Here is a 26,975-nt window from a genome sequence, read left to right as displayed (position 1 = left end):
GTGTTCTCCAACATCATTATGCATTATAAGGGAAGACTCAGAGCTTGTATAGGGTGGTTGTAAAAATGATGGCGACAATAATTATGGTCAATGCATTTGGAGAAAAATATTTATTTAAAAATGAGATATTTCACCTATTACAATTGTTGTACTTCAATTAAAGGTTGTATTTTTGTGATTTTTTTATTTATTTTTTTTTTTTTAAGGATAAATAATGCAGATTTTTTTTTCACAGCATTCTTTGCAAATATTTACCAAGGGTGCCAATATTTTTGGCCACTACTGTACAGCCTATTGAAAAGCTTTATAAAAATAAAACATAGATAGAATCATTATGAAAAATATAAAAAGTTGCATATAAAACTAGAGCACATGTACTGTACATAGGAAATACAATTGTAATGCCACGCTGTATAACTGTAGTGTCACATTCAGGATTGTAACATTCACATTTTGACCTTAAAACGGTCTCTCCCTACAACATTAACAGTAACAGCAGAAACAGAACTGTTATATTCAGCAATTTATTTTTTTAAGGGAGATATTTGTCCTTAGTTAATTCAAGTTCATTTGTACTAGCTGTCACAGGAAACAGTGTTGCGTGATTACATACTGGCCTTAACATACTTTGTACAAAACCTGAAAACGATGTAGGGGCTAGTTGTCACACTTTCTACTCCAGTGAATATTTCTCAGGGTAGGATTATTTGTGATAGTCCATTTCTACATAGGTGTATATCTTAAAGTTTTGTCTACAAAAAGCTATTGAACTTTTCCACTGTAATCTCCCTGGAAAAACGATACAGTCCATATCGTTTGACAAGTTTGACTTTTTGTGACAATATGCCCCACCACTATATTGTGGGCTTTTCAACAAAGTTTAAACAGAAAAACTGTTATGTAAAAAAATATAAACAATGTTATTGTTTTATAATATGAAGCAAACAATGAATGAAACAGCAGCAAAATATTATAGTTAGCATACAAAAATATTGGTAACACTAATACAGTAAGGTTTTATTTGTCAACATTAGCTTTGCAGCATTAAATTAATCTTGGTTAATGTTAATTTCAACTTTTTAATGTTAATAACATTATGCTAATACATTGTTAAAATAAAAATAATATATTAACATTAGTTAATACTCAATGAACTTGAATTAACAATTAACAACTGTATTTTTTATTAACCCTTATTAACAATTATTTATACACGCAGTAAGAAATATATTGTTCATTGTTAGTTCACAATATCTAATGCATTAACTAATGTTAACGAACGGAACCTTTTGTAAAGAGTTACCAAAATATCAAATTACTGTTTTAGCCGGAGCTCACTGACTATAACCCCTGGAGTCACGAGTTTGAATCCAGGGCGTACTGAGTGACTCCAACCAGGTCTCCTAAGCAACCAAATAGGCCCGGTTGCTAGGGAGGGCAGAGTCACATGGGGTAACTTCCTCGTGGTCACAATTAGGGGTTCTCACTTTCAATGGGCGTGTGTTAAATTGTGCCACCGAGAGGACCTACAATGTAGTGGGAATTGGGCATTCCAAATTGGGAGCATTCCAACATTTTTTGCCAACATTTCCAAATGTTACAACTTGCCCCAAACGGATATTTATGATTTAAAAAATAAAAATCATTGTCATTAGAACACAGTTCAAACTTTTTGTTTAAATCTACCTTCATTATATGGTTGAGCCTTACCGGAATGTATAACATTGATTTACTGATGTTTAATGTTCACAAAAATATGATATTGGAGTTTGGAGGACAGAATCCACAAAACAAAAACTAGCCCTGGTCTCTCCTAGACACAAAATAAAAATATGTATTAAAAAACATCCTCATTTCACTCTCAGATCTTACACCTGTAATCCTAAAAGGTAATTAAAAAGTGGACATGGACGGATTTAATTTCACATCACTATGCACAATCACCCCATGTTTGAATTTATGTGTCTGTAGTTGTTGCTGAAAGGGATAGCTGACCCTTTACGTTCACCCTCACTTCCTCCCGGACCCAATGAATCACCACCGTATTCACGAACAGCTGACACCAGATCAGGAGCTGATGGGCAGAAACAGGGGTAGCTGAAGGGTGGGTCAGTATCCCGCTGACCTGCCATTCTTCCGGGCGTCAGATACGGCACTGAGGCAGTGTCCTTCTTTCGAGACGGCGTTGACCACATTGAAAAAGAATGGATAGCCCTTCACATTGTGTCCTAATCCTTTCATTGCCTCTATAGCAGTCTGAAAAGTGCAAAAGAACGATATGTTTCCACTTAAAACCCGCTTCTGATTAACTGTTACAGAATGATGATTATAATCAGTGATCGGGGGCATTTTAAGAGGAGATAAGAGGTAGGAATGAGCCATTACAATCAGTATAACCACAATTAAAACATGGAATTATTGGACTGCCATTAAATTTAACATTAACATTTATACATCACAAAAGCATACTATTTGTTTTTCTTAACATTTATTCCAATGAAACTCTGTCCGAATGTGTAACTTTAATTATATATTGTCACATGTACAAAGGGTGAAATCAGATTTGTGAATAGTTGGACCGTTTTATTGGAAAACAACAGACTCAAGAGTCATTTAAATTCGAATCAGACTTCACTTGTTGCACTCTCAATTAAAAAGATCTCAAAAGAACAACTTGTTCACAAATCGGATATAGGAAACACAGTCAGAGTGTTTGAAGCACAGTGTTCTGTTCACATTAGCTGAAGACTGCAGATGTTCAAAAACTGTTAACAGAACCGTACTTCTCAAAAAATGAAACCAGTTCTGATTCTGAATAAGAACCGGTTCTTGGGTGACCTGGGTAGCTCAGCGATTAAAGTGGGTTGAATCCAGTGCGTGCTGAGTGACTCCAGCAAGGTCTCCTATGCTACCAAATTGGCCCGGGGAGGGTAGAGTCACATGGGGTAACCTCCTCGTGATCACTATAATGTGTTTCTCACTCTCGGGGTGTGTGTGGTGAATTGTGCATGGACGCCGTGGAGAATAGCATGAAGCCTCCACATGCGCTACGTCTCCGCGGTAACACGCTCAACAAGCCACGTGATAAGATGCGTGGATTGACGGTCTCTGACTCGTCCTCCACCACCCTGATTGAGGCGAGTCACCACGCCACCACGAGGACCTAGAGCGCATTGGGAATTGGGCATACCAAATTGGGGAGAAAGGGGGAGGAAAAATAACTAATAAAAAATTTAAAATAAGAACCGGTTCTCAATTGTCAGAGAGGTCTAAATTCCAAAGGAGTTACTGTACCTTGTGGTATCCATGCTCAAAATTGACAGTGTTCTTGGAATCCACAAATACTATTTTAGCAGCGATAGATTCGTTGAGACTCATCCCAAACCACAGGTGGTTCATAATGGACTGAAAGAAGAAGATCCAATATCAATGGAAACATGTTTACAGTCATCAAAAGGACAATTGACAACTTTACAGCTTAAGTGACAAACATTTTGGTTCTGAAGAACTCATGTAAGTGCTTTAACAAAAACACAAGCTTCATATTTCTGCTTAAAATTCAACTTGACTCCAGCTCACCAGGGCCATGGCTGTGGTGATCATGCTTCCTCCAGATCCACCAATCACCAGTGTCTTCTGTTGTGAGGAAGACTGCAGGATGGCAGGAGCCATGGAGGAAGGAGGCTGCTCGCCTGTAGATAAATACATCAGACAATAGGGTGACAAGAATGTTCAAGAAGTGTGAAAAGTAAGAGGATATTTTTGGTGACAGATCTTAACCTGGTGTGACAGAATCTGCTCGGCCACAGAAGTCAGCTAGCTCATTGTTGAGGATAATACCCGTCTTGGGAGAGTAAATAGATGACCCAAACCTGCAGATAGACAATGATAAAATATATCAGAGTATACTCATAATCTATTAATGTCCAATAAATAAACGTGAAAACAATTTAATAAGCTCAAACCATGAAATATGATACTATGCTGCAGTGTCACAACAACTCACTCTGAAAGGAGCTTTACATTTGTCAAACATTTTCAAGTGGTGTATCACGTTCCAATTTTGTCCTCATGGGGACTCTGTAGGCTTGCAGTCAAGGTTGCGGGGTTTCGCTCTATTACCAGAGAATTTCTAGACAGAATGGTTCTGCTGTTACAACTATTACCACTATTCAGCTTGAATGAATGACTCTTTCGAGCCGGTTTAATGAATCAACAACCAGAGTTGGGGGACTCGAGTTACATGACTTCACTCGAGTCTGACGTGTTAGATCAATGTGAAAATCATACTGCATTTTTACACAGCAGTCACAACCATCAAGTCTCTGCTCTTGAGACTTGATGGTTAAGACTTGAGACTTGTACATGTGTGACTTGCTCCCACCTCTGTGAACAGTATACAGCACATCCAGTGTTCTCCGAATCTTGAACAAATTAATCTTATGAGTGGGTTTAGTGAATCAACAACATACAATGCAACCAGTGTAGTCGTATTCCCGAATAAATGACTCTTTTGAGCCGGTTTAGTGAATCAACAACATACAGTATGTCTAGTGTAGTCTGATTCCTGAATGAATGTCTCTTTTGAGCCGGTTTAGTGAATCAACAACATACAGCACGACCAGTGTAGTCCGATTCCTGAATGCATGTCTCTTTTGAGCCGGTTTAGTGAATCAACAACATACAGCACGACTAGTGTAGTCCGATTCCTGAATGCATGTCTCTTTTGAGCTGGTTTAGTGAATCAACAACATACAGCACGACTAGTGTAGTCCGATTCCTGAATGAATGTCTCTTTTGAGCCGGTTTAGTGAATCAACAACATACAGCACGACCAGTGTAGTCCGATTCCTGAATGAATGTCTCTTTTGAGCCGGTTTAGTGAATCAACAACATACAGCACGACCAGTGTAGTCCGATTCCTGAATGAATGTCTCTTTTGAGCCGGTTTAGTGAATCAACAACATACAGCACAACCAGTGTAGTCCGATTCCTGAATGCATGTCTCTTTTGAGCTGGTTTAGTGAATCAACAACATACAGCACAACAAGTTTTGACCGAATCCAGAACAAACAACTCTTTTGAGCAGGTTTTGTGAATCAACAACAACAGCCTAACCAGTGTTGTCCAATTCCAGAAGCATTGCCTCTTATGAGCCGGCTCTTTAAGTGAGTCAAATAAAGACTTTTGAATCAGTTGGTGCGATGACTGAATTGATTCACTCGAAATAAACCAATAACTCTGTGTTCTTAAGGCTTGTGAGATGTAAAATAGTGACTGACAACTTTTTCAAATCACAACATGTATTCATGATACATTATACGTTTTGTTGTAAGTAAATGCTGATGCTTAGAAAAATACAATTTAAAATGTTCGAAGTAGACATGTTCTCCAGAACAGGATCTCTGCTGAGCATATGTTGTAAATGATTCTCACATGTGGTTGATGGTGCTGGTTACTGACACAGCAGTGCCATCTTCTGCCATCACTGAAACATGTGTGGTGCCAAAGCGATCAGCTGATGGGGTGATGTTGTAGTAAGAGGCATCATGAGTGGAGCCATCACTGATCAAAGCCCTGATACTCTCGATGAACTTCTCATCTGTTATGTATGTCATCTGTGTTCACAGGACACATAGACAAAAAATATTTCCAGTTCAGCCTTATATCTGGGTCCCCCCCTTTCATTTCTTTTCTTTTGTTAAATTGTTTATATTGTTGCTAAATCAAATCAAATCTCATTAAGACTTCGATCTCATTTTAAACTTTAATTGCAAGCATTTGTTTGGCCATCAGAAGAAATAACATCCGGCCCTTCACTGTATTTAATCAATCTTACATGGACACACAGTTTTATTGCTGAATCAAGCCAAAAAGAGCAAAAACGACAGCTACAAATAGAGGAAACATGATAAATAATGGAAAGAAAGAAAGAAAGATTTGATTTTGGTCTGAATAGAAAGCTTGACTCAGACAACAGCACCATAGCAAGTAATGCTGTAGGTGCCTTACATCTCTGGGGTTGAAGATGGGGTCTCTGAGGTTGTGCTTCTGTCCGGTCGCAAACTTTGCTGCCTCTAGGTACCGATGCAAAGTCAAGTTATTTTGGTCTCCTTGGACTGAGGCTGGAGAGAGTTTGAACCCTAAGGAAAACAAATGGATACTTAATATTTATAGATAACCGCTTTTTCAGTAGTCTGTGATCTGCAAAAAAGCCAAGGTCAATTTGTTTTATTTTTTTGTCTACTCAAACAGACCCACCATGCATTAGTTGGAGGATTAAGTTGAGTATTGCTCCCCCTGCTGGTGGAGGAGGAAAATGCATCTTATATTCCCCGAGTTGCACTGACCATGCGTCACTGACTCTGACCTGGAAAGCTTTTAGATCTTCTAATGATATCACTCCACCTGGAAAACCAAACTAAACTGTGTAATCACGCCTGACTTGCAAAGGTGAGTGGATTCGGAAGCACTAAATCTGTTGTAATTAGACTTATGCAGTTTGTATACAAAGATTAAGTACCTGCATCTTGTACATCCTGTATCAAGTCCTTGGCAATTTTTCCAGTGTAGAAGGCATCGGCTCCTTCTTTGGCAATAGTTTCCATAGTTTCTGCAAGCTTAGGGAACTTCAGGATGTCCCCGGGGCCGAAAACTGTCTTGTTCTTGTGGCAGAACAATTCACTAGAGAACATATACAAAGAAATGAGCTTATAAACCCACAGAAAAATCACTTCAGGTTTAAAATACACTGACATGCTCTAATGTTTTCTTTCAGTAACATAAGCTACCCAGGTGAATTTCACAAAACCTATGACATGTCCATGTCATATTTGTACACTAAATTCAAAATGTTTACATTTTCCTTAAAGTTAAAGAATTCCCCTTTTAGGGTTATGATGATTTTTTTCCACTGTGACATTATTTTCATAATTATTAAGCACAGGCCTCTATCCTCATAACCGTAATGCAAAAAAAAAAAAAAAAAGAAATAATATTGTAACACAGTTAAATATGGGCAAGGAGGAGGCGAGAACCGGCTTGTCAACATAAATCATAATTTTAATGAAAACATAAACCAAAAGCGCGCGCGACACACACACACACACACACACACACACACACACACACACACACACACACACACACACACGTCTATATATGTGACGGAAATGCCGTAATTCTCTCTCTCGAACCATCGTCACCGGCCGCCTTTATCCCTCGCGCGCCTCATCAGGCCGATTGGGGACCGGGCGCGCGATATTCCGACCCGGCCCCGTCCCCCTCCGCTCCACAAATATATATATATATATAATATATATATATATATATATATATATATATATTTATGTATACATCATGGCCATGTATTTCATTTATGGTGATTTAAATAAAATAAAAAATAATTTGCTGTAATAAAGTTTTTTTTTTTTTAATCTAAAGAATAACCATTGATAATAATGGGAATTACACACAAACTAATGCAAAATATGTCATTCTTTTTACTGCAATTAAAAAAATTATATCTATTTATTTTATTCTAAAAAATATATGCTGAAGTATTTTTACACAGTACGTTGTAGTGCCTTTCATTTATGGTGATTTAAAAAAAATTGTATTACAATAATTTTCTGCTGCAACACAGGGAAAATTACTCAATTTCAGTAATAAGATCTGAGAATTGTAACTGAAATAATAGAAATTATAAACCAACAAAAAAATAAAATGTATTACTATATTGAGAATTTAGGGTGGAACATGCACAAATGAAAAATGATAATAAATTCATAAAAATATTGTGACAAAATAATGTCACTATATTGTGTGTGTATATAATTTATGCATTTGGCAGACGCTTTTATCTAAAGCGACTTACAGTGCACTTATTACAGGGACAATCCCCCCGGAGCAACCTGGAGTTAAGTGCCTTGCTCAAGGACACAATGGTGGTGGCTGTGGGGGATCGAACCAGAGACCTTCTGATTACCAGATTACCAGTTATGTGCTTTAGACCACTATACACACACACACACACACACTCTCGCTCTCTGTCTCTCTCTAAATATATATAGGGCCGTTAATCGTTTAGAAATTGTAAATGAATGAAATCAAATTTAATAAAATGTTGTATAAACTATTTTATGTATATAATTCTTTCTTTTATTAATGTTTTAATTTATTTGTATGTGTCCAGGATATGGTTACATGATAAACAGAAAAAATCACTTAAGTATACTGACAAATTCAGCAAATGACACTCTACAACAGACAACACAAAATGTATTAAAAGAAAAACTGATGATTAGACTCAAAGCTTCCCTTAATTCATGAAGAAGAGAAATTATCTCTTTTAACTACTATGGCAGAGCTCTCATATTCTCTGCGGTTTGCCTAAAGCCAAATCTTAACCTACTTCTTTGACATTGATCACTAGGAATGCTCTACATGATTCATCTTACTTGTGCCTTTATGTAAACTAAAATGAGATGTCAATCATAACAAGCATGATCGTGTGTATGCATAAGTTTGTTTGGTGAAGGTATATTACCAGAGCTGAGAGTTTTGAATAAGCATTTTAATCATATCAAACTGCAGGAATCGGCTGAGGAAGACTGGAATGGGGAAGCCCTCTCTTGCCAGTTTGATGGTGGGCTCGAACAGTTTGGCCCAGGGAAGCTTTCCATACAACTGGTGAGCTCGTTCATATCCACGGAGTTCTCCTGGTACACCAATCCACTGACTTCCTGTGAGACAAACAGATATGGCTTTCTTTCTTCCGTGGAACACAAAAGGAGATGTTAGGTAGAATGTTAGGGAGTGAGAGGCTCAGTCATTATTCAATTTCAATGCATCTTTTTTTTCCCATACAGTACAATGAAAGTGAATGGTGAATATTCTGCATAACATTTCCTTTTGTGTTCCACAGAAGAAAGTAATATGGGTTTGGGACATCAAATAATGTCAGAATTTGTATCTCTGGGTAAACAAACTCTTTACGTATAAAACTGGTTAAAAAAACAAAAGGGGGCAAATGTGTTTGCTCATGTCCATGTATTTAAGCCCTCATGTTTGCCATGGTCAAGTATTGTTGGTGTAACGTCATGTCATTGCCAAGTCAAGTCATTAATGTTTTGGATTCATGTTTTTGTAAGTCATTTATTTTAGTTTGGTTTTGGATTTCATGTGGTAAAAAAAACTGCACTTGAGTTCTCACATCATCATCTTCATCATTGCTAAGCAAACGTTACAGAATACTTGACCCCAATATTAACCCAGCATTTCAACTTCTTCGTTTACACCATGGGAATTTTCCCCTGGAGGACTATTGCGAGGAGTTTTGTGGACTTTGCTGCCAGGTGGATTTTAATGAGATCGCCCTCAAGGACTTTTTTCGTGCAGGCTTGAATGTTCCTGTTTATTCAATGATGGCTGGAAGTCGGATAACTTTCAATCTGGCTCAATACATGGATTTTGCCCTGCAACTGAGTGGTTAATCTTTCACTGTAGGAGTGGCTGATGAGGAACTATGCACACCTACAGTGACTGTCATGTCAGATCCGTCCACTGTCATGGCCGCCGAGCTTGCGCCACCTTCTGCCCTGGATCCTTAGTCTGCTCCATACCCCGTCACAGCCACGCCTCAGTCTGCTCCATGCCATGTCACAGGCTCGCCTCTAGTCCAGGAGCCATGTCATTATTCTGTCAAGTCTAGTCAAGTCGTTTATGTTTTGGATTCACGTTTTTGGAAGTCATTTATGTTTATTTGGTTTTGGATTTCAAGTGGTAAATAAACTGCACTTGGGTTCTCACATCATCATCTGCATCTGCCTGTCATTGTTAAGTGAATTTTACAGCCTCTTTACCCCTTGCTGGTGCTTTTAGGAAAGAAATTAATCTCTTCTTTTTGTGCAGAGTATTGAGAACATTTTAGGGGAATACAAAATATTACGGGAAGAGAGCATCATATTAGAGTTGCAATTATATACATGAACAGTGTGTGAACATTTAACTAACTGCACAATGAGGTACAGTACACAGCATTAGTGTCTACCTATTAAGTCTGTAATTCTGTGTAAACATGTTTTGCAATAGTCATTATAAGGTGCAGACAGTTAAACATCTTATCTGGCCCAGAAAGTACACTCACGAATATTAAACACACAAAACAAGTACATTCCCCCAGTAGAATTTCCTTCTTGCACAATGTGCTATTGTACGGTTTATGTCCTCAAACAGCCTATATGCAATTCCATGGAAGATATTAGAGAAATAACCTAAATGTTATGTTGTAGAATCCAAAATATCAATAAACTGATTTTTGCATTTTGTAAAGAAATTGTGAGTGGCACTTTCCTGTGCCAAAGTAGACACCAGAATGATTCTGTTTTATGGGTAGTTGCAAGACCGTTTCTAGGGTGTTCCGGGTGGTTGCTAGGTGGTACAAGTAAAAAAAAAAAAAAAGCCCGCTCCCAAGTCTCTTTAATATTCTGATCTAAATAAATGTATGCTTTTCCCTTATTCCACATTGTAGAGCTTTACCTGTTGTGAGTTTCAAAGTCTTTGGACAGTCTTTCAGCAAATCCGCTCGGACACTTTTTGGGACCGTCTCTCTTGAGCTGATGATTTTCACTTTGCCTTCAAAAGACAGCAGACTCATTTACAAGGGTTATACCCTTTAACTCAAACTATCTAATGTATTTTTATTATGACTTTCTCTGTGTTTCCTTGAAGGATATTGAAAAAATAGAACGGAGCAAGTCAAACTAGCTTTTCATGGAACTTCCAGAGAAACAAAACCAATCATAGTGTAGAAAACTGAAGTAAATCTGGTAGAATTAAAACATTACTCATAGGCAGGATAAACAAACTGAATGACATATAATTTTTTTTTCTTCTTGTAATGTAGCTGGAAATGTTTCAACCATCGCTTTACATTAGCTATTTTAACCGCATGGTCAAAACCAGGTCAAAAAGCTAACTAACAATAAACATTACGGTTTTGATAGCGTTTTTCACAATACATATAGTTTTAAAGCAATTTCACAAAGCAACGATTGCAAGGAAAAAGAGAGTAAACACTGTGTTTCTGTGGTGCTAACATAACTTTACTTGGACTGTTTGAGCATCCCAATAAGCCCAACCAAGCGACATTACCTAAAATTCAGTTTAAATTCAAATTACACACTTCACCTTTAATATTACAAATTGCATAACTAAATTAATAAATATTAATGTGATTACTTGATATCTTTAGTTGCTGTTGAAACCTTTACTGAAACTTCCAAAAACACAGTGAAACCACATACCTATTTTGTCCATAATGGTAAAGATGGCCCCCCCACCCAGGCCCATGCTTTGTGGGTTGACCAGTCCAGTGCAGAGCAGAGCTGCGATGGCCCCATCCACCGCTGAGCCCCCCTGACGCAGAATATCTCTGTGAACACAAAACATGTTTAATTGCTTTTATCAACCGATGTCGATGATAGGCTGATATATCGATGCATCTCTAAATTAAACTAAGAAATAGTACCCTTAATATTTAACTAGTATTTAAATATTAAACGGGGCACCTCATGAGTGCTGCCATGTAAGCATCACATGACCAGCTGACTACTACTTGCTTAATCTCACTTACTGCCCTGTTATTGCACACTTTAATTAATTTATTAAATTAATCCTGGCTTACTGTGCATAGTGAATTGCTACAATAGAATTGGAAACTGAAAACTACTGTGTTTCAATGATGCATCATACAGGCCACTAGGTGTCAGTGTAAGCCACACTATGAAACCTTTAATGGTTAAAAAATAGACACCTATATCTTCTAGATATCTTCTTTTTTGATTTTGGAGAGCAATATGACCCAGACATGTTTTGTGCGATTCACCCAAATATCAGTGTATATATGAGATTCACAATCATTGTGACAAAACACTGCTAATGCTATTAATGGAAAGTTTGTAATACAATGTAAGCATCCATTTTGGTCTGTAGAGTTTAGCATATATCATGATAAATGTTATGTTTGTCAGTCTTAAAATGATCTATGCATTCAAAAGTTTGAAAAACCCCACACGTATACACAAAAAGACACTTGGGAGGTATGTAACACAACACCAACACATTTCCTGCCAATATATCACGTGTTTGTGTCAGTATGAACAATGAGACCCTAGAGGCAAATCTGAGTCAGAGAAGCAGTGATAGCCAAGAGCCCAGTGAACCTTAAAGATAGTTCACCCCAAAGTGAAAATTCGGTCACCTATTTTTCTTCCTTGATGTTGGGCCAGACCAGTAGGCCTATGCATTGCTCAGTGTCTCTGCTGGCAGCGGTTGGAGAGATTACTATGGAAAATGGGGGGCAATGTTCCACTCAAAAGATGAGGTCAAAGGCCTCAAAATTGAGCTTTCTCAATGCAAGTGATTGAAGAAAACACATAGGGAACATTAAACTTTAAAGGAGTGCCACAGTCTAGATATGACTGTAACATGATACAATGCTGAAAGTTAATCACATAATGATGTAGCACCCTAATCAGTGTTAACAAATAGCCTTTAAAAGAATTTTGACTTTAAAGGTGCAGTGTGTAACAATTTTCATGTAATATTTGCCTTTTTTGCCAATGTGTGAACGGCTTGTAACGCAATTAGAAAAATGTGCCCTTCCCTGACTTCCAATCCATGCAGTGAGCCATGTCAAACTCATTTAGCAAAATTTAGGTATAGTACCATGATTCTATGAGACAAGTTTAGATGTAACTCCTACATTTGCAATCCAATCAATTCCCGATGAGTCTAATCAAGTCCCAGCAAAAAAAAAATTCCACTGAAATACTGCACATTCCGGAAGTAAAAAGGGTTTGTGAATGCGGTTTCATGCTTACTGTGCTGAAAACAGAAAGCTTGCCAGTTTGAACACTTGAAAGGGCAACACTATCACACTTGTATCCTTGAGCAATGTTTTTAACCCTAAATCTCTTTGTACCAAAGATGGCACCATTTGTTATGCTTGTGTAGCTATGTACCGTAAGTTGTGGAAACAAACCCGATCTCATGAAAATTCGTACATAATTTATGAGTTGGCTATTTCGTATAGTCTCGCACAATTTTGTTAGCATAAACTCGTACGACTTCATCACGTGCAAATTCACAGATGTCTAATGCGGAAGCGCGAGTTCCACGTACGAGGCGTTAAGGACATACTTATTAATATTATGCCATAACTCAAACTCCTCATCTAAACTTAACCAATTAGTAGAGTGTGTAAACATGATAGGAAGCTGTTGTGTGACAGAAGCAAGTAATTGTGGCGTATTAGATGGAAACGATGTCCAGCGACATCATTGGCTGTAGTGAAAGTCGTAGGAATTCAAACGAGTGCAGTCGCCTGATATCATACGAATTAGCCAAATTTAGAAAAGTCGTACGAATCCTGATGATTTCGCAGTGAGAGTGTGTTGAGTACAACCAACGACAAATTACAACTCCATTCTCTTCTCCGTTGGACACAAAAGAAACCACTCTAGCATTCTCTAAGAATAGACGACAGCGATTGTCTCAATTACAAGGCTTTTTTCTAGTTTCCTTTTGTAACCATCATTAAATCATGCCGGACACAAAAACAGAACATTACAGTGTTATACGATGCATGGAGGCAAGAAACAACACCTATGTTTCTGTTCATTCCTTCTTTCAAATTCAAATGCAGATTTTTTTTTCATTAAATGTGGGAGTTCGAGTTCCAAATGTCACTTAAAATTCATTCAAAGGAGGACAAATGCCTCCTCTATACAAGATATGGCCAGCAACTGTAACCAACTCCTTTCTGTATCCTTTTTAGAGTGGGATAAAGCATGACCTTAGACTTAACACCAAAGCCAAGTTCTTTGAAATACAGGCATTAAGGACTTCACACAATAGAACAAGGAAACAGTATGTGAGTTTGGCACAAATAGTTGAACAAGCACGAATAGGAATACAAATTCTAAGATCTAAAAATTCTAAAAATCTAAGAGCATGACTTCTGTCTGGGGGCATTTTGGAGCTGGTTGATCCTGTTTTGATTGTCATTGACTAGATTGGTACTTTAGGTATGGTAAGACTCAGATGGCAATGCTATGGTTTTTATTGGGCTGTTTGGTGATTTTAAGAACTAAAGATCTCGGCCACAGTGTTTACTATCATCACTAGGAGAATTTTAGTGGTTGTGACAGAAAAGTGTGATCAAATCAAAACGAAACAATTTTCTCTTCCTCATGGAATGCAAAAACATCACATGTACAATAATGTATAAGGATAATCAGGGCTAGTTGCCACTTTTTAAGCCAGTGAATATTTCTCAGGGTTTACTTTTGGAAGCTGATTTATGTAGAAACTTCCTTGAAACACCGGGAGATAGATACCATTCATTTAACAAACATAGAACTTTTGGGACAACATTCACCCAGCCAAACCTGCCATTAAATTACATAATATAGGCTTTTAATCCAAATTTGTGAACACCTGATATTAATGAAAAATGAACTAGTCCTGAGAACACAGTTCAACCTTTCAGTTCAAATCTACTTTCATTATATGCCTTGATGTATTCCAGTGTGGTTTTATTCAATTCACTTGTTTACACGTAGAGCACACATTTTTGGTGATATTGGAATTTTAGTTTGGAGCATAGAATTAACGAAACACATTCAAATTTTAAAAAAGACGTGAACAAGTGTGTTGAAACCAACATACAAAACCACTGCTGAGAAAACAAGCATTTGTGCATTTGGACAAAATCCTAATGAGATAAAGCCCATTGTGTGACAACTTACCCTGGTCTCTATTATTTGTCTGCTGTATCCTCAACTGAACTCTTATTAAGTCTAACTTGTCAATAATTAACTCATTTTCGTTCAGACTCAAAATTAGCATGTGCAGGACTTGGGCAAGGCAGCTCTGCTATCTATATCTTAAACTGATTATCTATACAGTACATTATATTTATCTGCAGCTCATTGTCGGAAATACGTATTGCACCTTTTTAATGATGCTTTAAAATAATATAATCAATATATTACACATCAGAAACTTTCAGATCATGATTCTATAATAACTCGTCTTACCTGCCAATGTCGGAGCACATCTCCGAATCCGCAGATATTGCAGCGTGCGTGAACACGCATGTGTTTTTGTTGGCTAAAAAGACGCATAGGCAAATAATGGCAGCAGAGATCACTAAAGCAAGTATGCACAGGCAGCAACGTCTCGACTGAGATTTGGCCATGCTTAGAGCAGCGCGCGTGCAGCAGGTAGAATGGAAACGCACGCGCTCCTGAGTGACTTTTAATAAGGGGGCGGAGAGGAGTTTCGCGGCAGAGTAAAACTATTTCAAAACTTTCAGAAGTGAAAGCAAACCCAAAATTTCTACACAACTTTCACTGTCTTTATAGAGAAACTTTGAGAGAACAAAACGGTTGAGGGAAATTCACTAAATAAAAAGACACGAGAGTTTGTACGTTACGGGGATTGTTTACAAATCAACAACAAAAAGAATATAATAAAATAATCAATCTTCAAAAAAACTTGCATATACTACTGTTATAACTGTTATAATATTATTAATATCAGTCCAACCGTCCCACACACAATATTTGATCATACTGGATATAGTGTTATTATTATTGAATTGACAATACAATTATCATTATTAATAGGCTATTGAATAATCAGATTGGGAGACAGGTGTAAATTTACTGAAATTAACAAGTAAGTCTATGACAGGACTTCTTAACTGATATTTCTCTTTCATTGGAATCTTAATTATTGAATGAACTTTAGCTATCCCATTAAAATTCATTAGAACTGAACATATTTTACAGAGGAAAAACTCTGTAATTTATCCCTTGTACTTGCCCTTATGATCAGAGGTGTAGTGGTAAAAAAAGAGGTGGGTAAACTATAAATTGGTGGACCACGACGTGGTCACCCGGTAAGGTGGGCCACTGCCTACCGGTGTATGTGTATCCTGATGACATCGCTATAGGCTATCATTTGATGGTACCAAGGGTATCACTGGTTGTTCCCTCATCACACAATCACTATTCAATTCATACATTAATCTAAGTTCTTGTTAAAGAGACCCAAGAAGGAATAATATGGTTGAAATCTATAAAGTTTACAAAATGACAAAACAGAGAGAACAAAAATATTTAAGAGAGATAGAGAGGGAGGCTTATATCCAGGGCTTCCAATGCAATGCACTTGTACATAATGATTAGGGATTTGGGATTATTTTCATAGTCGATTAATCTGTTGAATATTTTCTCGATTAATCAATTAGTTGTTTGGTCTATAATATGTCAGAACAATGTGGATCAGTGTTTCCCAAAAGCCCAGGAGGATGACGTCCTCAAATGTCTCGTTTTGTCCACAACTCAAAGATATTCAGTTTACTGTCACAGAGGAGAGAAGACACTAGAACATATTCACATTTAACAAGCTGGAATCAAAGAATTTTGCCCGCCACAATATCAACGCTGACCGCCACACATTGATTTTCGATTTATTTTTTATTTTTTACTAAGCCTATTTAAAATCGTATTTGATTGCAGAGAGCCGTAGCGCATTCGCGCAGCTCTAGGCTACCCCTCGCTCGTCCCTCTCTCTCTCTCTCTCTCTCTCTCTCTCTCACGTACCTCTCGCGCTCTCTCTCCGTCATGGAACACCGCTGCATAAATCTGTCCAACACAGCACTGTCAGTTATTACTTATTAGCCAGGCAGCAGCGCATTATGAAAGACTTCGTTTTAGGTTTAACAACCTATGAAACTAATAAGGAAACAATATGAAACTAAAACGACATAAGCTTAATTTAAAATGGCTTAGGAACTATCTATTTAGAGGTGGATAAACGCAATTTAGAGGTGGATAAACCCACTTTGGAGGTGGGTAAACGCTATTTCCGAATTTTGGGAGGTGCGTAAACGGCGTTTACGTGCGTTTAGCCTCCATCCCTGCTTATGATAATTTACCACAGTTCTTGGATAGTATCCAGTTTAACTGTGGTATTAGTAAGAACATGGTCACAGGTAAAAACATGGTAAAAACAACTTATTACCAACTATGGAATTTAAAATGATGAAAACAATGTCCAAGTAGACAATAATAAATGTAATTAAAATGACATATTCCTCTAATGTACAATATTTTTTTTCTTCATTAACAATTGTATTGATTCACATATATGTATCTCATAAAACAAAACATACAAAGAATCAAACTTAACCCCAACTGTTAACCCTCCCCCTCCCAATCCCACCCTAACCCCAACAACATAACAATGGTCCCAAATGACATAGAAATAAACAAATAAAAAGCACAACAACAATATTCACACATCTACAAATGTCAAATACACACCCCATCGTTAATAAGAGCACTTTATACCTCCCCGTTCCTCTGAATACAACCTCCTCAAAGGCCGTAACTCTTCCCATCTCCGAGCACCACTCCTGAAAAGAGGGTGCTCCAGCCAACCTCCAGCTACTCAGTCACCATCAGCAGATTTCACTGAAGGAATGGTATAAAAAGACTCTCTCTGCTTTATTGGAGACCGTGATCTGAGACCAAAATGTTTCCAATTGAGCAATCGACAACAGATAAAATGAGGGACTTAGATATAAAAAAGAGATATTTTCTAAAAATAAATCTTATGGACTGATGAAAAGAATGTTTAGTCTCTACCAGATGGGTTCAAAAGTCACCAAATATCTGCAAGACCAAGATTTTTACACATCCTGTGAAGTGTCAGTGTTGCTCTAGTGGGCTTACACACTTTTGCTTCACTATGATCAAGGATTGAGTCCATCAATAGTTTAAAGGCTCCTCACAAAATTATACCATGAGGGGTGCCAGCAGCTTATAACATCCCTTAAAGATCAATAAAAAACCCTGATCATCAACATTAGGTGTATAAATATTGGCCAAAACCAACCTTTGCCCCTGAAATTCTGCTAAAACAATAATGACTCTCCCTAATTTATCTTTAATCTGTTTGAGAAATTTGAATATGTTTATTTATCAATATATTGACTCCCCTACTCTTACTTGAGCCAGCACTAAAGAAAACATGTCCACCTCATATCTTCCCAAATTGTTCAGCTTCCTGTAAGGAAAGAAGCATTTGTTATATTACTTATGTTTAAGAAAAGTAATAACCTTCCTTAATTTTATGGGGTGCCCCAACCCATTCACAATCCCATTCATTAACATTTTGACATTTGATTTAATAGAAAAAAGAAATTGTGCATCAAAAACAAGATGAACACATTTCAACATTAGTGCAACAATCAAACCCCGAACTCCAAAATGCTAGAGCACGTAAGTGTCTTTTAATGTCTCCAGAGTCTGAGGATTTTGACTTCTTTGCCATGATTAACTCGCAGAGCAAATATGTAATTGGATGTATCAAATCTCCCCGGATTATAACATGAAAATAATTAAAAACTAGCAAAGTGCACAGAGCTCGTATCTCATGCGTCTGCTTCTCGCATGGTATCAAGTGACCCCTGTAATGTACAATATTTATTATAATTATAATTAAATTGGCATACACTGGCGGTCAAAAGTTCGGAATAATGTATAGATTTTTAATTCACCAAAGTGGCATTCAACTGATCACAAAGTACAGTGAGGACATTATTGATGTAAAAAACAGCACTATCACTATTTGAAAAAAGTCATTTTTGATCAGATCTAGACAGACCGCATTTCCAGAATCTCTCCAACATCTTATACTCAAGTAATCATGCTAGATTGCTAATTTAGTACTAGAAAATCACTTGACATTATATCAAACACAGTTGAAAGCTATTTGATTCGTTAAATGAAGCTTAACTTTGTCTTTGTGGTGTTTTTGAGGTCAATATTAGGACAAAAATGGCAAAAAAAAGAAACAGCTTTCTCTAGAAACTCATCAGTCAATCATTGTTTTGAGGAATGAAGGCTATACAATATTGAAATTGCCAAAAAGCTGAAGATTTCATACAAAGGTGTACACTACAGTCTTCAAAGACAAAGGACAACTGGCTCTAACAAGGACAGAAAGAGATGTGGAAGGTCAGATGTACAACTAAACAAGAGTATAAGTACATCAGAGTCACTAGTTTGAGAAATAGACGCCTCACATGTCCTCAGCTGACAGCTTCATTGAATTCTACCCGCACAACACCAGTTTCATGTACAACAGTAAAGAGAAGACTCAGGGGTGCAGGACTTATGGGAAGAATGGCAAAGAAAAAGCCACTTTTGAAACAGAAAAACAAAAAGAAAAGGTTTGAGTGGTCAAAGAAACACAGACATTGGACAACAGATAATTGGAAAAGAGTGTTATGGATCTTAAACCCATTGAGCTTTTGTGGGATCAGTTAGACTGTAAGGTGCGTGAGAAGTGCCCGACAAGACATCCACATCTATGGCAAGTGCTACAAGAAGTGTGGGGTGAAATGTCACCTAAATATTTGGAGGAAAAGACAGCTAGAATGCCAAGGATCTGCAAAGCGGTCATTGCTGCACGTGGAGGATTTTTTTGATGGTAACTCTTTGAAGTAGTTTAAGGAGTTCTGAATTTTTTTTTTCAAATTGTAATAGTAATTTTTCACGTTATTAATGTCCTGACTATACATTGTGATCAGTTCCATAAGAACAGTAACACTAACTGCAATGCACCAGTGATGTGTGGATTGAAAAGTATGTAATTACCATTGTGAATGACACAATGTTTACCTCACCACTGTTTAGAATGTCAGTGTTGTTTAATCTGGTTTCGAAGAGCTTTGCAAAGGCCTTTAAGGTTTTCATATCTCGTGCTGTGTTTACCACAGGACTGCGAGGTGCTAGCACAGAGCAGTTTTGTCAGTGCTACACGGGAGGGCCGGTCCTGCTTGGCTCTCATGGTGCGGCAAGTGGAATAGTTGTGCTGGAGGGCCGGTCTCGCTCTGATCTCGCACTGCACGGTTTAATAGGTTTAATTTAATAATTTGGATATTACATCTCCCACTTGCAACAAGACGGGGCAGGTGAGGCAATGAGGCAGGTGCCCAGTGCCTCAAAGCACCTTAACTTGACCTCGTCTGTCTAGGGTGTTTATGGAGCTGGTTATTCCTGTTTGGATTACCATTTCCTTGTCATTGCAGATTGGCGGTTTGCTGTCTTGGCAGTCAAGTGATGCTCTGGTTCATGTTGGTGAAGATGGATGACTGTTAGAGGGGGTTTAATCACATGAGAAGAAAGTCTGTCACATCCCTCACATATTTGAGAGCCCTTAATGTTTTTCTACTTTAACTTGGGATTACAAAATTGTAGAAACTAAGAGAGCACACTGAATCTAATAAACTTTGAGGGACTGAAAGTGACTTGTTTTCTTATATGAGGCACATTTTTCCCTCAGTTGACCATTACAAAGAGTGAAAACCTGTTTTGTTTTATTTTCAACATGTTTTTTGTGTCAAGGTTTTTAGACATGTAGACATGTGATTCAAATGTTGAGTTCAAACACATGCAACCTTGACGCTTCTTCCACTCTACTGGTAATTTCTTTCATTCATTTTAAACTGCAATCCCATCACTTTCTTGGAAACCTACATTGAAGAAGGAAAGAATTAAGAAATTATCTCAGTCTATACTTTCATTTCTCAAGAAAATATACTTATATTAGCTTTTTTTAAGCTTTCATCTAATAGAGAGACAAGGTGAAATATTCCAAAGGATTCCTCATCCTTGTTTACATGAAGGAACTGATAAGGCTGAGAATTCTTTGTACTCAGTCTCACTCTCAGCTTATATTAAAACATCATTTTTGTTTGATGTTGCTGCTTTTTTGCACCGAATGCCCCCTTGGGGTACAACACAATGTATTTAATAAATAAAATATGTCATGAATAAAATATTAAATGTTTATGATTTATTGATGTATTATAATTAATTTATAGTTAATAAGAAAAGAAGATCTGATTCATGTCTGACTCAATTTACTGTGGTAGCAACTGAAACTTTAATAGCAGCACATAAAGGTTCAGCAAAGAATCCAGTAGTTGCAAAAAGGAAAAGTTTTCATTGTAGTTAAAGGGTTCTTGTGTTGGCTATATGACTATATGGTATACCCTTGGTTTAACTAGAATCACATTTAACCTTGGAACCATGGTTTAATTATAGTTATATTGTAATAACCATGACTGTACTAACCATGGTTTTATGACAGAAATTATGATTTTACTAAAGTAATATAAATATTAATAATAATAATGACAGTAACATCTATGACTGTAAAATGTTTTTATTTTATTAAAAACATTTATTTTATTTATTTTACAATTTTATTTATTTACTTAATTATTTAATTTTAATTGGTGGAAACCACGGTTTTACTACAGTATAGTGTTATTGTTGTAACCAGGACTGTGGTAATCATATATATATATATATATATATATATATATATATATATATATATATATATATATATATATATATATATATATGTATGTATGGCCTAAACATGTTTTTTAAACAATTAACATTGGTTTTACTACAGCAATACTCTAGTTTCCATGTAGTTACTATAGTAATATTTTAGTAACCATGGCTTACAATTTTGAGGTTACTATGGTTTTCAACAAATACCATGGCTACTGTCACTGTTCTATAAAATAGGTACGGTATATGAAGATCAGAGGTTACTGTAATAAAACCATGGTTAATGTTTGTGAGGTTAAACAAAACAGAAGTCTTATGATTTTCCATTTAGACCTATAAATGTAAAAAAACAAACAAAAAATTTATTTTAAAAATAATTTTTAAAATGGCTAATTTTATCCCAATTTGCAAAAAAAAAAAAAAAATTAAAAATATATATATTTTTTTTAAAAACTGTTTAATAGAGGTAACGGTATTTGTACCAGCGATATTGACTTTGGTATTACTTAGTATTGGATCGAAGTGAAAATATGTGGTATCACCTATCCCTACTCTACTCTCCTAAGTATATCACCACCTACTGGGCAGGGAGGAGAATTTATAGTAAAAAGAACTGTTTCTCAGCCACACCTATCATATCACTTCAGAAGACATGGATTAATGGATTTTATGCTGCCTTTATGTGCTTTTTGAACTTGAAAGTTTTGTAGTCTGTTGACTTGCATGGAATGGACCAACAAAGATGAGATATACTTCTAAAAATCTTCATTTGTGTTCCACATAAGAGAGACCGCGAGTAAATGATGAGAGAAATTTCATTTTGGGGGAACCATCCCTTTAATATAGTTTGGGCCTTATTTTATTTTTAGAAGTGACAGATGAATTTGTGCCGTAATGCTGTAGCTTGATTTTTATGAAGTTGATGAGTTTGCTATCCTAACTATGCATGATTATATGATTACTTGCATTTACCAATGTTTTTCTTGGCTGTCCGTGACCTTATCAGAACAGACCTGTGACCCATTATTGGGCTGCGAACGGCCAGTTGAGATCCACGAATTTAGGGGCTTCACTGCCCCATTATTTTTCACACGTGTACTCTGAAGAAATTATTCAATAGAATTGGAATCAGAATTTGCCTGTTGGATACATTTCCCCTAGCAATGACTCATCATGAGTGTTCTTGAAGCACGTTGTTATAAAAATACAAAAAAGTTGGTATTTGTTGTGTGCTTGAATGGATGAGATGGCTATTCTTTTGATAAAGACCACTCCACCTTATGTTTCTCATGAAAAGTCACAGGCATCTAAACAGCTAGATGTGAGCAGTGGAAAAATCACTTTTTCTCTAGTGATCCAGAGTCAGACTGGGAAAAAATGGCATTCTTTGGTGCTCAAGATTCTCATTAAGGAGAGAAGTGTTTGTTGTTGCAGGGAGGTTGTATCTACAGTACACAGAAGTTTGAGGAAACATTTCTTATCTTAGGACAAGGATTCTTGGAATTCAACAGGTGAAATCAATCAGTGTGCCAAAGGTAACTAGTAAAGCTACAAGAGCTCAGTGCTGAAGGACAGGCAGTTTTATAGTTTTTCCTACTTTACACAATGTAACTGCCAATCTTATCAACAATCTTCTATTACAGCAAGTGGAAACCCCCCCAAAGAGTGTTTTGTAAATATCAGCAAAGATAACAGAGATTATCAGAAAGTTAAGCATAGAGGATGACTGTCTGGTTGAGAGCGATTTCTGTTTGAGGCTGTTTTGAGATGAACGTTATCAGAGAAATCTTGATAGTTACAATTCAAGGTGACAACAACGAACAGATACATGTAAAACTGAAAACGTTTGTAAAATGAAACTAGCATCTGCTACCAAATCGAAAAAATGTCTTGGCTTGTTTTTATGATTGTAGCTAGTATGCTGAAAGCAATATTCTGGGTTCAATACAAGCTAAGCTCAATCGACACTGTTCGTGGCATAATGGTGATTACCACAAAAACGCTCCTCCTTTTCTTTAAAAAAATAAATACAATTTAAAACTTGATTCCAGTGAGGCACTTACAATGGAAGCGAATGGGGCCAATTTTTTAACATTAAAATACTCACTGTTTCAAAAGCATAGTCACAAGTCACAAAGGATATGCGTGTAAACATGATTTTATTGAGATCAAATCACATACTGACCACTTCTGTGTAAAGTTATCAACTAAGTAATCTTCATTACCATGATGATGTAATGCCAACAAACCCTAAACTCTAAAATGACTGTAAAAATGACAATTGAACTACTTTAACAACTTTACAGCTCAACATGTTTTAACAGAAGATTTAATTTCTGCTTTTATAAAATTATAAGCTTCACATTCCTGTGTTTAAACCCTCCAAAAATTTCCACAATCACTAGCATTGTCCCCAATCACTTCCATTGTATGTGTCTCACTGTAACCTCGATTGGAAGAGGATGGAAGAGATGAAATACATTTTTGTGAAAATCAATTTTTTGCCACAAATACTGTCGATTGAGCTTGTATTGAACCCGGAACATTACTTTAAAGGGTTGAATTTCCATTTTAAGTTCTGTCATAATTTACTTACCTTTCTGTTGTTCAAAACCAATATTGCTTTTACGGGACACAAATATGTTTTGGATGAACGTTAGGCTCAGTCACCATTCACTTTCATTGTATGGAAAAAATGATGCATTGTAAACATAGCCACAACTGCATCAAACGCTTTAACAATTGTTCTAATGGGGAAAGACATATGATGCATAGCCTAAATAATGGTGCTCCAAACTGTTTTCTGTTCATTTTAGCCCTTCAATATCCTATTACTCAAAAACAATCAAATCCCTTTGTGAGTTCTATTTTATCAAGTGTTAGAGCAGAGCTTACGTCAATCAGAGTGTGAAAAGCTTTGCACTTGGTTTTCACAGGAAAGATCAACTGACAAAGCAGGTGCATGAAATCAGCATTCTACTCCTGATCTACTCATTCAGTCACACCTCAAAGTCAAGCTGATCATGGAACAGTCATTTTGAGCTGTCAGCAAACAACCTATGTTTTTCCATACTCAAGTCCAGGAAGCTTCTCACACATGAACTCTTTGGAACAGTTACTCTCATGGACAGCAGATGGAGGTAGTGGGCTATATGGTTGGCAGGTTAGCCAATTTGTTTGCCTTGCTTAATTTGCATTATAAGAAACTAACTAAACATTTAACTTAATGAGAGATAGGTATAGATAAATTAGAAATTTGTACTGAAGATGCATTAAAGCCCTATTTACTTTTACCTTATTTAATATGTTCCTGGTCTTATTATGAAAGATTCATTAGTGATAGTTATTTCTAGGCGAAAAAAGAAAGAAAGAAAGTTTGTCTTCGTAATATTTCATCAAAATATAATAACTAGCCCCTGAAACAACTTTCAATATTGGCTGTTGGCTAACATCACCAAGCTCTCTAAATTTGAATTCCCTCCTCTCCAACCACATCACTCAGAGAACACTTTTCATGATCTAATTATAGTCATAAATCTCTAATGATTTAGCATGTTAATGTGGTTTTGACATGTTGATAGGATATTGGTCTTGTATCTGCTTTGCTGTGCTGCTGCAGAGCAAGTGGTAAGACTTGCTTCTGCCAGAAAATATATAGACATGTTGACTTAAGCATGTGGACATACTACTGCTGCACTATTAGACAAAATGCAAAACATGCTGCATCAAGCATGTATGACATGCTGCTGCACAAGCAGACATTAAGAACAATCCTCATGTAGCAGATCTAGACCTGTGGAGCTGGGGTGGAGGGTTCCAGAGAAAACTCTCACAGTGCTACAGTGAAACCAGTGTATCCGCATAACTAAGCAATTTAAATATTAGAGAAAGAGAGAGATGCAAGTTGATTGGTCATCTGATTACAAATCAAAGCCATACACCATGCGAGCCAATTGGCTTTATATGCCACATGTGAGTGAGCCAATTGGCTAACAGATAACAAGTTCAAAGAACCTCAGCTTGTGCCACATAGATTTACTTTGGTCATTTACTTCAGATGGATAAAATCAATTCATCTAATATCCTGTTTCACTCAGAAATCACACTATGGAATTAAAATGGGTTGCATATGCCATTTTGTGTTACCATATTATAAAACATCAAATACGAAGCCTTTTTATTTTTGTAAAAGTGAATTCATATGTCTAAAAATAAGAAACTGATCTTGGTAGCTTTTAAAATGGTCTTAGCACAACATAGTGAGATAAACAAGCTGGTTAAGTCATATGGGTCATGCTCATTTTACTAGTACATAACCTCTAGCTCTTAAGTTATGTAGGTCCCAATCCATGATGTATTGGTAGATTTTAAAAATCAAGGTTTCAATTAGAACCAAAATGGCTTTTACAGGCCATGTCCACATAATCCATTTTAGTTTCAAAACTCAAACGTCATTATTTTCTAAAGTATGTGGTTATGGCATTTCGAAAGTCCCCATTTTCATCGTTGAGTGTGATGAGAGGATTAAACTAAGCGAAATCAATGCCTTTTCAAATGATAAGGCATTGAACTAACTGACTGAGTTCTGCACTCTTGCCACTCTGATTACGTCAGAGGTGTAATCAAGACCAGACCCTCCAAGACACAGACCAAGACCAGACTCTACAAGACCCACACCCAGAACAAGACCAGATCCTCCAAGACCTACACCCAGAACATAACCATACCCCCCAAGACCCAGAGCAAGACCAGACCCTCCAAGACCCAGACCCAGACCAAGACCAGACCCTCCAAGATCCAGACCCAGACCAAGACCAGACCCATCAAGACCCAGATCCAGACCAAGACCTATCCCCAAGACCCAGAACAATTGTTGATCCAAGAACCAGGCAGAACATTTTAAAGAACCAAGATGCTGAATTTATTGCAGCAATCATTTATAATATTCAACAGTTTATTTGACTTTATTGAACAATGAAAAAGTAAACAAACATGCTCAAGTGCATGCTCACTGACTGAGTTCTGCTTCTGCACTCTCACGAATAATCTCATTACAAACAACAAGGTGTAGAAATTATGTAATTAAGAAATGCATTGTGCAGTGTAGACATCTTTGTTGATGCAAACGGGAGTTTTGGCAAGAGTGCAGAACTCAGTCAGTGAGATCACGCTAAACAGGAACACAGTTCTTAGCTTGTTGGGATGTGTAGCTAGATACATGAATAAAACGGCATGCAATAAATTTATATATATGTTGTTTTTTAAGGTATGCAGTTATGGAGAGCATTTTCTGAAAGTCTCTGTTTTTGGTGCCATTTTAGTGTGGATGAGTGTATTCAGTAAAAAATGGTTATTGACAAGAACTTTGATGAACCGAAGAACCACTAAGGAATTATTATTTTTAAGAGTTAACCTGATGTCTGATGAACAGAGGGTGCACAAGCAGTTCAGCGGTGTTGGGTATCAAGTTCATATAATTTGCTCTAATGGTTAAACCATGAGGGGATTTGCTCTACAATTGTT

At 36.8% G+C, this 26,975-nt stretch overlaps 1 protein-coding gene across 1 annotated transcript; it reads right to left on the bottom strand.

The window, feature by feature from the left end:
* Nucleotides 1-98: 98 nt before the first annotated feature.
* Nucleotides 99-15,279, bottom strand: ggt5b (gamma-glutamyltransferase 5b). The gene is made up of 12 exons (XM_052115906.1): nt 15,105-15,279; nt 11,307-11,434; nt 10,540-10,635; nt 8,549-8,744; nt 6,524-6,684; nt 6,262-6,408; nt 6,013-6,143; nt 5,437-5,618; nt 3,781-3,872; nt 3,580-3,692; nt 3,295-3,405; nt 99-2,256 (listed from the first exon to the last, which is right to left on the bottom strand). The coding sequence occupies exons 1-12, from the start codon at nt 15,263-15,265 to the stop codon at nt 2,110-2,112; spliced, it is 1,665 nt and encodes a 554-aa protein (XP_051971866.1). The 5' UTR covers nt 15,266-15,279; the 3' UTR covers nt 99-2,109.
* Between the last annotated feature and the right edge of the window lie 11,696 nt (nt 15,280-26,975).

Source organism: Xyrauchen texanus, chromosome 43, assembly GCF_025860055.1.
Source record: "Xyrauchen texanus isolate HMW12.3.18 chromosome 43, RBS_HiC_50CHRs, whole genome shotgun sequence".
Lineage (NCBI taxonomy): Eukaryota > Metazoa > Chordata > Actinopteri > Cypriniformes > Catostomidae > Xyrauchen > Xyrauchen texanus.
Note: the sequence above shows the minus strand (reverse complement) of the source record. Positions and strands in the feature narration are given on the sequence as shown.